Source organism: Anomaloglossus baeobatrachus, chromosome 7, assembly GCF_048569485.1.
Source record: "Anomaloglossus baeobatrachus isolate aAnoBae1 chromosome 7, aAnoBae1.hap1, whole genome shotgun sequence".
Lineage (NCBI taxonomy): Eukaryota > Metazoa > Chordata > Amphibia > Anura > Aromobatidae > Anomaloglossus > Anomaloglossus baeobatrachus.
In genome coordinates this window covers 59,192,622-59,209,338 of record NC_134359.1, presented here as the reverse complement: position 1 = coordinate 59,209,338, position 16,717 = coordinate 59,192,622, and the positions used below count along the sequence as shown (strand labels likewise).

General features: G+C 49.5%; 1 protein-coding gene across 1 annotated transcript in view; it reads right to left on the bottom strand.

Annotated features, from left to right (window-relative positions):
• The window catches only part of PDK1 (pyruvate dehydrogenase kinase 1), a 92,367-nt gene that overhangs the window by 71,729 nt on the left and 3,921 nt on the right, over positions 1-16,717 (bottom strand). The window contains exon 2 of the mRNA XM_075317331.1: positions 10,484-10,625. Coding sequence (XP_075173446.1) covers positions 10,484-10,625 — 142 coding nt within the window. The remainder of the gene's footprint in view (positions 1-10,483; positions 10,626-16,717) is intronic.

Below are 16,717 nucleotides of genomic sequence, written 5' to 3'. Positions count from 1 at the left end.
TGCCGGCAGAGTCTCGAATTGCATCCCTAGGTACATAAGTACCTGGGTCGGGGTCAGAGTGGACTTGGGCAGGTTGACAAGCCACCCGAACTGAACTAGCGTGGCGAGAGTGAGAGAGACACTCCGCTGGCAGTCTACACTGGATGAGGCCTTGACTAGAAGGTCGTCCAGGTAAGGAATCACTGCCAACCCCTGGAGGTGCAGGACCGCAACCACTGCTGCCATGACCTTGGTGAACACTCGAGGGGCCGTGGCTAAGCCAAAGGGAAGAGCCACGAATTGGAAATGTTCCTCTCCGATTGCAAAGCGTAGCCAACGCTGGTGTGAGACCGCAATAGGCACATGCAGATAGGCATCTCTGATGTCGATGGATGCCAGAAAATCTCCTTGGATCATTGAGGCAATGACCGATCTCAGAGATTCCATGCGAAAGTGCCGCACCTGAACATGCTTGTTGAGAAGCTTGAGATCCAGGATGGGCCGGAAGGAACCGTCCTTCTTGGGGACTAGAAAGAGGTTTGAGTAGAAACCGCTGAACCGTTCCCGGGCGGGAACCGGAACAATTACCCCGTTGGCCTGCAGGGATGCCACGGCCTGAGAGAAGGCGGCGGCTTTGGAGCAGGGGGGTGTGGACAGAAAAAATCTGTTTGGCGGGCTGGAAGAAAATTCTATCCTGTAGCCGTGGGAGATGATATCCCGCACCCACTGATCGGCGACGTGTTGAAACCACACGTCTCCAAAGTGGGAGAGCCTGCCACCGACCAAGGACGTTGCTGGCGCAGCCAGATAGTCAAGAGGAGGCTGCCTTAGTGGCAGCGGCTCCTCCGGTCTTTTGAGGACGCGGCTTTGCTCGCCAGTTTGATTTACAATCCTTGGCTGCGGTAGTGGCCGAGGTCGAGGGCTTAGAGGATGACCAGTTAGAGGAACGAAAGGAACGAAACCTCGATTGGATCCTGCCCTGGACAGGTTTCCTGGCTTTAGTTTGTGGCAAGGAAGTACTCTTCCCGCCAGTAGCTTCCTTAATTATGTCATCCAGCTGTTCCCCAAACAGCCGGGACCCAGCAAAAGGAAGACTCACAAGGTACTTCTTAGAGGAAGCGTCTGCTTTCCACTCTCGAAGCCACAAGATCCTGCGGATCGCGAGGGAGTTAGCGGAGGCCACCGCCGTGCGGTGAGAAGCCTCCAGGATGGCAGACATGGCGTAGGATGCAAAAGCCGAAGCTTGAGAAGTTAAGGCATCACTCTCAGGAATAGAGTCCCTGGTAAGGGAATGTATCTCCTCCAGGGAGGCAGAGACTGCCTTAAGAGCCCACACTGCCGCAAAAGACGGGGAGAACGAGGCTCCTGCCGCCTCATATACAGACTTGGCCAAAAGGTCAACCTGGCGGTCAGTGGGATCCTTAAGAGAAGTGCCATCAGCCACAGCTACGACTGTGCGGGCTGAGATTCTGGACACCGGAGGGTCTACCTTTGGGGACTGGGCCCATTCCTTAACCATCTCTGGTGGAAAAGGAAAACGGTCATCTGAACTACGCTTCGGAAAACGTTTGTCAGGACAGGCCCTGGGCTTGGTAACAGTGGTCTGAAAGCTGGAGTGGTTAAAAAAAAAAAAACATACTCCTAGGTTTCTTAGGTGAGGTAAACTGGTGCATCTCTACCAGAGAGGCTTGTTCCTCTGACTCTGGTGGGTTGAGGTTCAGTACGGAGTTAATGGACGCAATCAAGTCACTAACATCCGCATCACCCTCAGACAAGTCAATGGGGTACATAGAGGTAGCGTCTGAGCCCACAGTAAACGAATCCTCCTCGCCCTGTACCTCGGCACGTGAATCAGAGCCGTGGGAAGAGGAAGGAGAAGGGTCCCTGCGTCTCCGTTTAGGATGACGGGGTCCTGGGACATGCTCTGAGAGCTCTGCAGAGCTGGGAGCAGCAGAAGCACCCTGAGAAGGGGGCTGATGCATGGTCAGCAGTGTCCGGGACAGCTGCCCCATGGAGTCGGCAAAAGACTGGGAAATAGCTTGTGAAAAGGATGCTACCCAAGCCGGGGGTTCAGCCACCGGGGCCGGAGCAGCCGGAGGGACCCCTGAGGAGGCTCCAGGCTGAGACACAACCATATTAGCACAGGCATCACAATGTGGGAATGTGCTTGGCTCTGGCAGAATGAGCTTACATGCAGTGCATATAGCGTACATGTTTGCAGCCTTGCTCCGGGTGACAGACATGCTGCTGAGGTGGAAGCTCTGCAGCAAGCAAACACTCCTGTAGAATGTCCTGAGAGTGTAATAAAAAGCCCACAACCAGAGGTTGTGGCTTACCAGACCGCTCTCTGTGTGCCCTATGGATTCCACAGCTCAAAGCCCAAGTGAAGCGTCAGCCCTCCTAAACAGCAGCAGCTGCAGCATCCAGCGCCGTCCAGTGTAAGAACGCTGAGAAAATGGCGCTGGAAGGAGGAGGGGGGCGGTATTAGGCCAAGAGCGGGAAAACGGAGGGCAGAGAGATACAGGGGAGGGAACATCTCCCCAGAGAGGAGTGCCCTCCCCTCTGCTGGCCGAGCGGTGGGCGGCGCCACGCTATGCCTCTGTGTGCATGACATGCAGAGAAGCCGAAACCGAAACTAGGCCCAAACTGAAGCCGGGGCCTAGATTTTAAAAAGCGGCCGACGAGCAGGCACCTTCGGCGCGGTTCTGAGGGGAAACCCCCAGAACCGGCCGGAACTTACAGTAACGATAAAACACCTACTGTCCCCCTAATAAAAGTACCCGGGACCCCTGAAAAACGTCTCAATACTTAGCTTTTGAGACGCAGGGCCAGTCCCTGAGGGGGGGTGAACGCTCCTTCCAGCAGGAACCAGACAGGGCTGCGGATGGAGACCGGTCTCCTGCAAGCAGAGAGGACCGTGACGGCTCCCACTTCAAACCAGAGCCTCTCAGAGGATGTGAAGGAGCACGGCATGTGAAGGCTCCAGCCTTGTAAAGTCAACCTTAACAGCACCGCCGACAGAGTGGGGTGTGAAGGGACATGCCGGGAGTCCAGACTGGACCCGCTTTTCTTCCAAATCTTGAAAATCAAAATAAAAATGAAAAAAATATCAGAGAATGCAAGTGTGTGTATCCTCCTGAAACACAAAGCATTGAACTGGGTAGATTGTCATCCAGGGGGTGTATATAGCCCGGAGGGAGGAGCTACACGTTTGAGTGTAGTACTTTGTGTGTCCTCCGGAGGCAGTAGCTATACAACCCATGGTTTGGGTCTCCCATAAGGAACGATAAAGAAAAAGGGAATTTTGTTTACTTACCGTAAATTCCTTTTCTTCTAGCTCCTATTGGGAAACCCAGACAATTGGGTGTATAGCTTCTGCCTCCGGAGGCCACACAAAGTATTACACTTTTAAAAGTGTAACCCCTCCCCTCTGCCTATACACCCTCCCGTGGACCACGGGCTCCTCAGTTTTGGTGCAAAAGCAGGAAGGAGGAAACTTATAAATTGGTCTAGGGTAAATTCAATCCGAAGGATGTTCGGAGAACTGAAGACCATGAACCAAAAGAACAATTCAACATCAACAACATGTGTACACACAAGAACAACCAGCCCGAAGGGCACAGGGGCGGGTGCTGGGTCTCCCAATAGGAGCTAGAAGAAAAGGAATTTACGGTAAGTAAACAAAATTCCCTTTTTCTTTGTCGCTCCATTGGGAGACCCAGACAATTGGGACGTCCAAGAGCAGTCCCTGGGTGGGTAAAAGAATACCTCAATAAAAGGAGCCGAAAACGGCCCCCTCTTACAGGTGGGCAACCGCCGCCTGAAGGACTCGCCTACCTAGACTGGCGTCTGCCGAAGCATAGGTATGCACTTGATAGTGTTTCGTGAAAGTGTGCAGACTAGACCACGTAGCTGCCTGACACACCTGCTGAGCCGTAGCCCGGTGCCGCAATGCCCAGGACGCACCTACGGCTCTGGTAGAATGGGCTTTCAGCCCTGAAGGGAGCGGAAGCCCGGAAGAACGGTAGGCCTCGAGAATCGGTTCCTTGATCCACCGAGCCAAGGTTGACTTGGAGGCCTGAGAGCCCTTACGCTGGCCAGCGACAAGGACAAAGAGCGCATCTGAACGGCGCAGGGGCGACGTGCGAGACACGTAGAGCCGGAGTGCTCTCACTAGATCCAAAGAGTGCAAATCCTTTTCACACTGGTGAATTGGATTAGGGCAAAAGGAAGGCAAGGAGATATCCTGATTTAGATGAAAAGGGGATACCACCTTAGGGAGAAATTCCGGGACAGGACGCAGAACCACCTTATCCTGGTGAAAAACCAGGAAGGGGGCTTTGCATGACAGCGCTGCGAGCTCAGACACTCTCCGAAGTGATGTGACTGCCACTAGGAAGGCCACCTTCTGCGAAAGACGTGAGAGAGAGACATCTCTCAGCGGCTCGAAAGGTGGTTTTTGAAGAGCCGACAGAACCCTGTTAAGATCCCAGGGTTCCAGCGGACGTTTGTAAGGTGGGACCATGTGGCAAACCCCCTGCAGGAACGTGCGGACCTGCGGAAGCCTGGCTAGACACGTTTGAAAAAACACGGAGAGCGCCGATACTTGGCCCTTGAGAGAGCCGAGGGACAAACCCTTGTCCATTCCAGATTGAAGGAATGAAAGAAAAGTGGGTAAGGCAAACGGCCATGGAGGAAAACAGTTATCAGCGCACCATGATAGGAAGATTTGCCAAGACCTGTAATAGATCTTGGCGGACGTTGGCTTCCTGGCTTGTCTCATGGTGGCAATGACATCCTGAGATAACCCTGAAGACGCTAGGAGCCAGGACTCAATGGCCACACAGTCAGGTTGAGGGCCACAGAATTCAGATGGAAAAACGGGCCTTGTGACAGCAAGTCTGGGCGGTCTGGAAGTGCCCACGGTTGACCCACCGTGAGATGCCACAGATCCAGATACCACGACCGCCTCGGCCAGTCTGGAGCGACGAGAATGGCGCGACGGCAGTCGGACCTGATCTTGCGTAGTACTCTGGGCAGCATCGCCAGAGGGGGAAACACATAAGGCAGTCGAAACTGCGACCAATCCTGGACTAACGCGTCCGTCGCCAGAGCTCTGTGATCCTGAGACCGTGCCATGAAGGCGGGACCTTGTTGTTGTGCCGTGACGCCATGAGATCGACGTCCGGCGTTCCCCAGCGGCGACAGATCTCTCGAAACACATCTGGGTGCAGAGACCATTCCCCCGCGTCCATGCCCTGACGACTGAGAAAAATCTGCTTCCCAGTTTTCTACGCCCGGGATGTGAACTGCGGAGATGGTGGAGCCTGTGGCTTCCACCCACTGCAGAATCCGTCGGACTTCCTGGAAGGCTTGACGACTGCGAGTGCCGCTTTGGTGGTTGATGTAGGCGACGGCAGTGGCGTTGTCCGACTGGATACGGATCTGCCTGCCCTCCAGCCACCGATGGAAAGCCAATAGGGCTAGATATACTGCCCTTATCTCCAGGATATTGATCTGAAGGGACGATTCTATTGGAGTCCAGGTTCCTTGAGCCCTGTGGTGGAGAAAAACCGCTCCCCAACCTGACAGGCTCGCGTCCGTGGTGACCACAGCCCAGGTTGGGGGTAGGAAGGATTTTCCCCGCGACAGATGTGGGTAGGAGCCACCACTGAAGTGATGTTTTGGTTGCAAGGGAAAGAGAGACGTTCTTGTCGAGGGAAGCCGCACTCTTGTCCCATTTGCGGAGAATGTCCCATTGGAGTGGCCGTAGATGGAATTGCGCGAACGGCACTGCCTCTATAGCTGCCACCATCTTCCCCAGGAAGTGCATGAGGCGCCTTAAGGGGTGTGACTGACTCCGAAGAAGTGATTGCACCCCTGCCTGCAGAGAAAGCTGTTTGTCGCTCGGTAACTTGACTAACGCTTGCTGGGTATGAAACTCCATCCCGAGGTAAGTCAGTGATTGAGTCGGTGTCAACTTGGATTTCGGGAAGTTGATGATCCACCCGAACTGCTGGAGAGTCGCCAGAGCGACGGTAAGGCTTTGTTGACACGCCACCCGAGAAGGGGCCCTGACTTGGAGATCGTCCAAGTAGGGGATCACCGAGTGGCCCTGAGAGTGCAGGACCGCCACGACGGATGCCATGACTTTGGTGAAAACCCATGGGGCTGTCGCCAGGCCGAAAGGCAATGCCACGAACTGAAGGTGTTCGTCCCCGATGGCGAAACGCAGGAAATGATGTTCGGGTGCGATCGGTACATGGAGATGAGCATCCTTGATATCGATCGAAGCTAGGAAGTCTCCTTGTGACATCGAGGCGATGACCGAGTGGAGAGATTCCATCCGAAACCGTCTGGTTCTCACATGTCTGTTGAGTAGCTTGAGGTCCAGAACGGGACGGAATTACCCGTCCTTTTTTGGCACCACGAACAAGTTGGAGTAAAATCCGCGACTACGTTCCTGAAGGGGAACGGGGATCACAACTCCTATCTTTAGAGCGTCCACTGCCTGAAAAAGTGCGTCGGCCTGAGTGGGGGGTGGAGAGGTTCTGAAGAAATGAACCGCAGGACGAGAGCTGAACTCTATCCTGTAACCATGAGACAGAATGTCTCTCACCCATCGGTCTTGAACATGTGGCCACCAGGCGTCGCCAAAGCGGGAGAGCCTGCCACCGACCGAGGATGCGGCTAGGGGAGGCCGAGAGTCATGAGGAGGCAGTCTTGGAGGCAGTGCCTCCTGCGGCCTTTTGGGGGCATGACTTGGACCGCCACGCATAGGAGTTCCTCTGGCCTTTCTCCGGCCTGTTGGACGAAGAGGATTGGGGCTTGGCGGAGGGACGAAAGGACCGAAACCTCGATTGGATTTTTCTCTGCTGAGGTCTCTTAGGTTTGGACTGGGGTAAGGAGGAGTCCTTTCCCTTGGATTCCTTAATAATCTCATCCAATCGTTCGCCAAACAAACGGTCGCCAGAAAACGGCAAACCAGTTAACCTCTTGGAAGCAGAGTCTGCTTTCCATTCGCGCAGCCACATGGCCCTGCGGACTGCCACGGAGTTAGCAGATGCTACAGCCGTACGGCTAGTGGAGTCCAGGACGGCGTTCATGGCGTAGGACGAAAAGGCTGATGCCCGAGAGGTCAAAGACGAAACATGCGGAGCAGAATTCCGTGTGACAGCATTAATCTCAGTCAGACAAGCCGAGATTGCTTGGAGAGCCCACACGGCTGCAAAGGCTGGGGCGAAAGACGCGCCCGTGGCCTCATAGATGGACTTCACCAAGAGCTCTATCTGTCTGTCAGTGGCATCCTTCAGGGATGAGCCATCTGCAACAGACACAACGGACCTAGCAGCCAATCTGGAGACTGGAGGATCCACCTTGGGAGAGTGAGCCCAACCCTTAACGACTTCAGATGGAAAGGGGTAACGCGTGTCAGGGTGACATTTAGCAAAGCGCATGTCCGGGACCGCTCTGGGCTTCTGGACAGCATCCCTGAAGTTAGAGTGATCAAAAAACGTATTGCGCGTACGTTTGGGGAACCGAAACTGGTGTTTCTCCTGCTGAGACGCCGACTCCTCTACAGGAGGAGGCGGAGGTGAGGGATCCAACACCTGGTTGATGGACGAGATAAGATCATTTACTAAGGCGCCCCCCTCAGGTGTATCAAGGTTAAGGGCGAAGTCAGGGTCAGAGCCCTGAGCTCCCACGTCCGCCTCGTCTTCCTGAGAGTCCTCAAGCTGGGATCCCGAGCAGCGTGAGGAAGTCGGGGAAAGAGTCCCAGCGAGACCGCTTAGCCGGTCTGGGACTGCGGTCCGGGCAGGAGTCCTCCGCCTGAGACCTAGGGGCCAACCTGGGAGCGCGCTGCGGCGCGGACCGAGAGAGGGCCTGGAGGAGACAAGCTAACAGGGGCCGGGGCCTGTGGAAGGTCCGGTCTGGACTGCAATGCCTCAAGGAGTTTAGAAGAACATTTGTCCATAGACAGTGCAATGGATTGGGAAAGTGACAGAGAGTTTCTCAGCAAAAGAGGCCAACACCGGAGACTCTGTCCCTGCAGCCTGCTCAGGGGGAGCAGGGGGGTCTACATGAGCCGAGGGGCCCACCAGTGCCCGAGGCTCCGGCTGAGCAAGCGAGGCAGGAGTCGAGCATTGCTCACAGTGAGGGTAGGTGGAACCCGCAGGTAACATAGCCCCACAAGAGGTACAGGCCGCGAAAAAAACCTGTGCCTTAGTAGCTTTGCTCCTTGTGGACGACATGCTGTTGTCTCCTAGGAGAGTGACCACTGAGGGTATATGGGAAAAGGGTATACAGCCTTTCCGAACAGATATATATATATATATATATATATATATATATATATATATATATATATATATATATATATATATATATATATATATATATATATATATATATATATATATATATATATATATATATATCCATATATATCCCGGCACCCTAGGGGGACCAGCACCGGGTGACTGGTGTGGCTTACCGACCGCTAACGAGCGGAGTGTGTCCTCCAGATTCCCTGTCGTGGATCCCCCGGAGCTGCAGAGCTGCTTCACTGAGAAGCATCCACCGGCAGAATGCCAGAAAATGTCCGCCGGAGCTCTCAGGGGAGGAGTGGGGCCGAGGGCGGCGCCAGCAAAGAGCGGGAATCTGGGGTCCCCACAGTGGTCAGTGAGGGGGGAGGAAGACATGCAGGATGCTCCAGCCCTCACATCCGACGTCATGTCGGTAATCCCACCCTTACCCCTGACAGGCAGGCCCGGGGGCGGGATTTTCACGACTAGGCCACGGTGAAGCCGGGGACTAAATTTGAGGCCGCGCTCGACAAGCAGGCACGGTCGGCGCGGAAGTCCACCGGCCTCCTCAATTTCAACAACTACCGCGGCTTCCGGGAAGAAGGTGCGCTCCCCTGCACAGTCCCCTATGGGGACACAGAGTACCTTTAAGTTGCAGGGCCCAGTCCCTGAGGTTGAAGAGGCTCAGGTCCGGCAGGTTCCACCAGGGGCTGCGAATGGAGCACGGTCCCAGCAAATGGATGATCGCTCTGGATCCCACTTCTCCCAGAGCCACATAAGGGATGGTGAAGGAGACGGCATGTGGCTCCAGCCTCCGTACCCGCAATGGGTACCTCAACCTTAACAACACAACACTTTGTGTAGCCTCCGGAGGCAGAAGCTATACACCCAATTGTCTGGGTCTCCCAATGGAGCGACAAAGAAAGTACCGTATTGTGCTGCACGGCAAAAACCAGATGTGTGAAAGCAGCCTAACCGCTGCTCAGATGCCTCCTCTCAGTGCCAATCATTGCACTGGCTGCCCATATATCACAGGATCCAATTCATACTGCTTGTTCTCCCCCACAAAGCTCTCCACAGTGCAGCACCCCCTACATCTCCACCCTCCTCTGTCTATCACCCCACCCGTTCTCTACACTCTGCAAACAACGTTCGACTAACATCCCCACTAATCCAACCTCCCGCTCCCAAGACTTCTCCCGAGCTGCACCAATCCTCTGGAACACTCTACCCCCAGAGGTTAGGACAAATCACAACTTACTCAGCTTCAGATGCTCCCTAAAAACGCATGTTTTTAGGGTGGCCTATCACACTCCCTAGCCGAACTAAATTCACATAATCCCTCCACGCCTTCTCAGAACATAACCCCACGTCAAACGCCATGGCATCCAAAAGCATCTCAAGGTTCTGGCCGACTGGTCCAGGAAGCCATTATCTATCCCCCATTTCCTTGAGATGGCTGGACTGTCATTGTAATAAGCACTTGTACCTTGCCCCCCCCCCCATATCTCATTGTAGATTGTAAGCTCTCACGAGCAGGGTTGCCTTTTTTATCCCTCTAATTATTGTATTTTTTATAACTGTTACTTGTTTGTATATGATCCTGCTGAATTGTAAAGCGCTGCGGAATATGTTGGCGCTATAGAAATAAAGATTATTATTATTATTATTAGATAAGCTCCTAAAAACCTCTTTGTTCACATAGCCTTGGGGGGCAGCGGCCACAGTAGGATGGTCGGCCAGTCCTGCCTAAATCAGCCGGTGTGGCACTAATTTACAGAGTATTCCTCCTTCCTCCCCTCTCCTGATTGGACAGGAGCTACAGACAAAAAAAAGTTATGGGATCTGTTCACACCAGTTTCCTTTTTCCAGGAGTCTTAACTGATCCTTATGATAGTTTTTGTAATGGATCCCAAGTAATCCAATTCATGTACTATTCACCATAAGCTAGGAGCCACTTTAGCGTTGCAGACCATGATTTCTAAAGCCCCTGGCCTAAAAAGCAGGGTTCCAAGGCCTAACTGCAATCCAACGGAAACATTGAGACCGCCTTACAATATGTATCGGCCACTGATATTTTCCCTCCACTGTCAGATTATCAGTAATTCCAGATTAAGAGGCAGAATAACAATGCTTCACATGTACACAGCATGGAGGGGAGACGTGCCGCCCCTCGCTGTCCGGGGAGGTCGTCTTACCAGCTCTGCACCAGTTTGATAGAAGGCATCTTCAGGAGGTTGTCAGGAAGCAAACTGATTTCTTTCATGATATTTGCCAGTCGTACGGGCAGTTCTTGCCGGAGAAATATAAATGACGTCTTTTCACAGGCGTTTACCGACCCTGCAGAAAAAGTCATTAAAAAAAAAAAAATATATTAAAATTCATAAACCACAAATCAAATGTAACCATGTCACTGGATTAGTGCGCGCAGCTTTACTAAGGCTTTGGGAAGACATCAAAGAGTTTTATCAGGGGGAGCAGCCTATTCTCCGTGTTATAGAGGGGACGTCTGACACTTGGGGTCCCCTCTCTACCGGCCAGGGCTGAAGCCAAAGCAAAAAGGGTTTTGTTTTCTGGAGGTTTCAGCAAGATGATATATTGAATTTGTTATGCACTGTGTAATACTATTTTTCCACTGAATGTTACCAGTGGAAGCCTGTGGAGCCCCATGATCAGGTCCTTTCTGGGTGTAGAGGTCAGGCATACGCCACCTATGGGGAAGGCTTCCCGGCGACTTTGGCTGCGCTTTATTAAGGTTGCAAAGCTAAGTCCCAAATATCCATAAATGTGTTGAAATATGCAAAATAATACAAACATAACCATGACCACTACCAAAAATTCAGACCTGCTGCATCCAATGTGACCCACCAGTGTTGGATCTAATTAAAGCACCAATCCAACATTCGGGGGTTATATCAGTGCTATAAATCTAAGTACCCGGGCGCCCTGTCTTATACTCACCCTGTCTTTTGTTATCACCACTGCTCCTATCGGTCTCCTTTGTGACCTGCCGGCAGCTCCAGTGTTTCATTGAGCCCGAGATCACAAGTATGTAAGTCTATGAGAGCCTCATTCTTGCTCTCCTAGACTTTCATTGGAAGCTTGGAACATGACGTCTGACTTCCTGCCAGCGAGAGGTTACGGGCACAAGATAGTGCCATATAGGACCATAGCAGTGCTAAAAGGATGAAGCCACCGGAAGGTTGAGTATATCACAGGGGGCTTAAATTTAAAAAGAGTCACGCCAACACTGAAAAAAAAAAAAACACTGAAGTGCTGCTTTAAGCACTGAAAAATGGGAATTTTAATTGTGTGGGCAAAGTTATTGTGTATCCTACTCCTAATTTCTTACTTATTTATATACACACACGCTTGGGAAATGCTCAGTGTATTCCAGAGCCAAAGTGTCGCTGCTCCAATATGGGTGAACAAAAATGGATGAAAAAGTGAGGGCATTTTTGAGTGCTGCCGATTCTATTGAATATAAAGTCTATGTAAAAAAAGATCTTTAGCGCTGATGGATCCTGAGTTACATTGTGTATTAGAGATCAGACTACATTTATATGAAGTATTGATTCTCATTAGTCTTTATACAGTGTGTCCACCGCCATTAACTTGAGAATGGCGGCAGCTGTAGGCATAGAAGTGGTGTCTAGGTATAGTAAAGTAGCCATGCGCTACGCAATGAAACCACCTATAGCACCACCTGGTGGAAAACAACGGAGTTAGCATTTTTATCTTGAAAAAGGAACGAGAGAGAAAAAAAAAGTGAATTACAAAGTTGTAGGGCATCATCAATTCTATACGAATCGACACCTTGCATACAGAAATGCTATGATTAGAAAGTGTAACACTCACAAGGCTGCGGACGTGAAGCGATACCTCATGGAGACCTTCCTACAAGTCATTGGGTATGGTGGCTGCATGGAGTGGCCTCCACGCTCACCTGACCTGACCCCATTGGACTTCTTTCTGTGAGGTCGCATCAAACAGCAGGTGTATGTGACCCCTCCACCAACATTGCAGGACCTACGACGACGTATCACAGATGCTTGTGCAAACGTGTCACCTACCATACTGCACAACGTGCAGCAAGATACAGTATGCTGTCCAGAGTCCAGATGTGCATTGCAGCTGACGGTGGCCACTGAGGATCAAAGTTAAATGAGCGCCATATGCGTGACCAGCTTTCAATGTTTTTTGGAGGGGTCATGGGTTTCATATCATAGCATTTCTATATGCAAGGTGTCGATTTGTATTGAATTGATGATGCCCTATAATTTTTGTAATTCAGTTTTTTTCTCTATCTCGTTCCGTTTTCGAAATAAAAATGCTAACTCCGTTGTTTTCCACTAGGTGGTGCTATAGGTGGTTTCATTGCGTAGCGCATGGCTACTTTACTATACCTAGACACCACTTCTATGCCTATAGTTGCTGCCGTTCTCATGTTAATGGCGGTGGACAGGATATGGGTGGACACACTATGTCAGACCTACTGCATTTAGTAGCAGGAATGCATCATATACATGACAATAATACCAACCCAAAACTATGGGAACAAGATGCAAAAAAACTCAGGAATTATTAAAATTAATTTTATTCTTTATTAAAGATTCTCTAAAAAAAAAAAAATAAATAAAATTCTATGAAGGTGGAATTACCTTGAGATGATGCGGTTTTGCAATGTGGCTTCTAAAAGCGCAGATTTTTAAAAACCATATGGTAAAAACTGTTTACATTTTTGCACATGGTTTTAATACGGTTCTACCTGCTGTTGTCAAAATAGTTATGTAACCGCTCCCCCGGGCTGTGTGCACAGCTCGAGTATTTCCAGTAGATTTGTCTGCTCAAAAACAAATGTATTGCCAGGAAAAAAAAAAAAAAACAAGCATAAAATATATGTTGTTTAAACTCATTATTTAGTGTGTTTTTCCCCATTCATGTGAATGGGTGAAAAACACTGCAAGAATTGATTTGGAGGAAAAACAAAAAAAAAAAATCCCCAGCAACCTGGGATTCCAAAAATCTCATTGCTTTTGTTAGTGCTAGAAAAAAAAAAAAAAAAAAAAGCATGTGAACAAGCCCTTGTAGTCAAAAGTTGCAGTGACAATTTTTCTAGTTGTGACTGGAAACAGTCATCAGGCTTGTTGTCAGAGACATCCCTAAAGGCTTAGGAGAGTCCTACGTCATTACTCAACAATGTCTGGAGTAAAGAGGACACTTCTCAGGTATGCTAGTCACCAGAAAAAAAAAAAAAAACAAAAAAAAAAAAACAACTTTAATTTCGGCTCCGAAGCCTTAAATTGTGAATTCAGCTCTGCAGTTAAATGACTTTTGCATGAAGATTTGGGAGGTGTTAACCGATGTGGAGTCTGTGACCTGCTTGCCAAATCTCGCAGACAGCTTGTAAGCATCATGTCCAGTGCCGTATGAAATTATTCGGCTCCCTTGAATTTTTCAACCTTTTCCCACATTTCAGGCTTCAAACATTACAATTTGAATGGTATGGTGAAGAATCAACAACAAGTGGGACACAATTGTGAAGTTGAACGACATTTATTGTTTATTTTAAACTTAAAAAAACCCCTGAAAATATATTATTCGTCCCCTTTACTTTCAGTGCAGCAAACTCACTCCAGAAGTTCATTAAGGATCTCTGAATGATCCAATGTTGTCTTAAATGACTGATGATGATAAATATAATCCCCCTGTGTGTAATCAAGTCTACGTATAAATGCTCCTGCTCTGTGATAGTCTCAGTGTTCTGTTTAAAGCACAGATAGCATCATGGAGACCAAGGAACACAACAGGCAGGTCTGTGATACTGTTGTGGAGAAGTTTAAAGCCAGATTTGGTTGCAAAAAGATTAAAACTTTACCATCCCAAGGAGCACTGTGCAAGCGATCATATTGAAATGGAAGGAGTATCATACCACTGCAAATATACCAAGACCCGGCCGTCAATCCAAACTTTCATTTCAAACAAGGAGAAGACTGATCAGAGATGCAGCCAAGAGGCCCATGATCACTCTGGATGAACTGCAGAGATCTACATCTGAGGTGGGAGAGTTTGTCCATAGGACAACAATCAGTCGTACACTGCACAAATCTGGCCTTTATGGAAGAGTGGCAAGAAGAAAGCCATTTCTCAAAGATATCCATAAAAAGTGTTATTTAACGTTTGCCACAAGCCACCTGGGAGACCAAACATGTGGAAGAAGGTGCTCTGGTCAGATGAAACCAAAATCGAACTATTTGGGCATAATGCCAAATTATATGTTTGGCGTAAAAGCGACACAGCTCATCACCCTGAACACACCATCCCCACTGTCAAACATGGTGGTGGCAGCATCATGGTTTGGGCCTGCTTTCTTCAGCAGGGACAGGGAAGATGGTTAAAATTGATGGGAAGTTGGATGGAGCCAAATACAGGACCATTCTTGAGGAAAACCTGTTGGAGTCTGCAAAAGACCTGAGACTGGGACGGAGATTTGTCTTTCAACAAGACAATGATCCCAAACATAAAGCAAAATCTACAATGGAATGGTTCACAAATAAATGTATCCAGGTGTTAGAATGGCCAAGTCACAGTCCAGACCTGAATCCAATCGAGAATCTGTGGAAAGAGCTGAAAACTGCTGTTCACAAACGCTCTCCATCCAACCTCACTCAGCTCCAGCTGTTTGCAAAGGAAGAATGGGCGAGAATTTCAGTCTCTCGATATGCAAAACAGAGACATACCCCAAGCAACTGCAGCTGTAATCACAGCAAAAGGTGGCGCTACAAAGTATTAACGTAAAGGGGATGAATAATATTGCACGCCCCAATTTTCAGTTATTTATTTTTTTATAAAAGTTTAAGGCCATGTGCCCACGGGCGCTCGTACCTGCAGATGTATCCGCAGGTACGGCCGCATGTTTCCCGCAGCTGCCCGCCGGCATCCGCAGCTATTTTAGCTGCGAGTTTCCAGCGGAATAGCTGCGGGAAACATGCGGACTTTCACGCGATTTACCTGCGGACGTCCCGGCCTCTATCTCCATAGCGGAGAGCCGGGATCTCCGCAAGTAAATCCGCATGAATAATTGACATGCAGTTAGGTGCGGCTGCGGGATCTCTGCAGGAGATTCCGCAGCCGCACTTTCCGCAGTGTGGACACAGACACTCCCCATGTCCCATAGGGTAACATGGGGAGTGCCTGTACATGCTAGAACCTGCGGATTTATCTGGAAAAGCCACATAAATCCGCAGGTTTTCCGCGGCAGGCAAACTCCATAGCAAAAAGCTCCCGTGGGCACATGGCCTAAAATATGCAATAAATTTCGTTCAACTTCACAATTGTGTCCCACTTGTTGTTGATTCTTCACCATAACATTAACATTTTTATCTTTATGTTTGAAGCCTGAAATGTGGGAAAAGGTTGAAAAATTCAAGGGGGCTGAATACTTTCGCAAGGCACTGTACCTGTCCTAATTGCGGTAGACGCCAACAAGATATATTCTGGTACCTGGCAAACAATTGAGAAAGGCACATCGTTGGCGTTTCTCACTTCTCAAACCAAAAGTGAGAAGCGCTGAGTACGGTACCTCCTGTAATTTCTTATTAGCCGTGTACGTGCAGCGCTGCTCCATGTGCCCAATGGGACGACCTGAATTCTTTTATTCTTATTCATTGTCACTTTATACCGATATTACACCTGCTGTGAGACGGGGCACACAGACACTGCTCTTGCTTCTTGCCCTTGCGAAGTAAGATGAAGGTGACACATTGCTGGCTATTTATAAGCCCATGACCTGCTGGATTCTGAACACAGGGGCCGGACACACACAGCACAGAATAATAGGTGATCACATTGCAGCTCATTATGTTACTACAGCAATGAATCAGCACAACAGGCCGGGGTGAAGGGTCAGAAACCAGGACAAGGGCAGCGGTGGAGCTGCAGCAAGGATATCGGAAGAGATGGCCTGGAGTGACTGCGAGGAGGTCACAGGGAGAATAGACCGCTGCAGTACATTATAACCCTCCTCATATGTAACGGTATACAGAGGGGTATATAATATATATATATATATATATATATATATATATATATATATATATATATATATATACACACATACACACGCATACATACACACACACAGTGAAGGCAGGATAGTGATAAGTGATCGATAATCGCCCCCAAACTGCTCCTTCCTGCTCTCATGGGACAGGTGTTACTTACATTCTTCAATTCTATGAATAGAGAATATTCCTAACGTTCTCCCCTGAACTAAAATAGTTATTTTTCTTAAAAGGATATTCCCGTTTTGACTGAAAGCAACACTCCAGAGTGTTTTTTATTTTTTTATTTCACCACTGGAGTGGCGATTTAAATGCAAGTCCCCTGCCCCTTGTCTTAGGCTATGTGCGCACGTGTGCGCTCTGCACTGC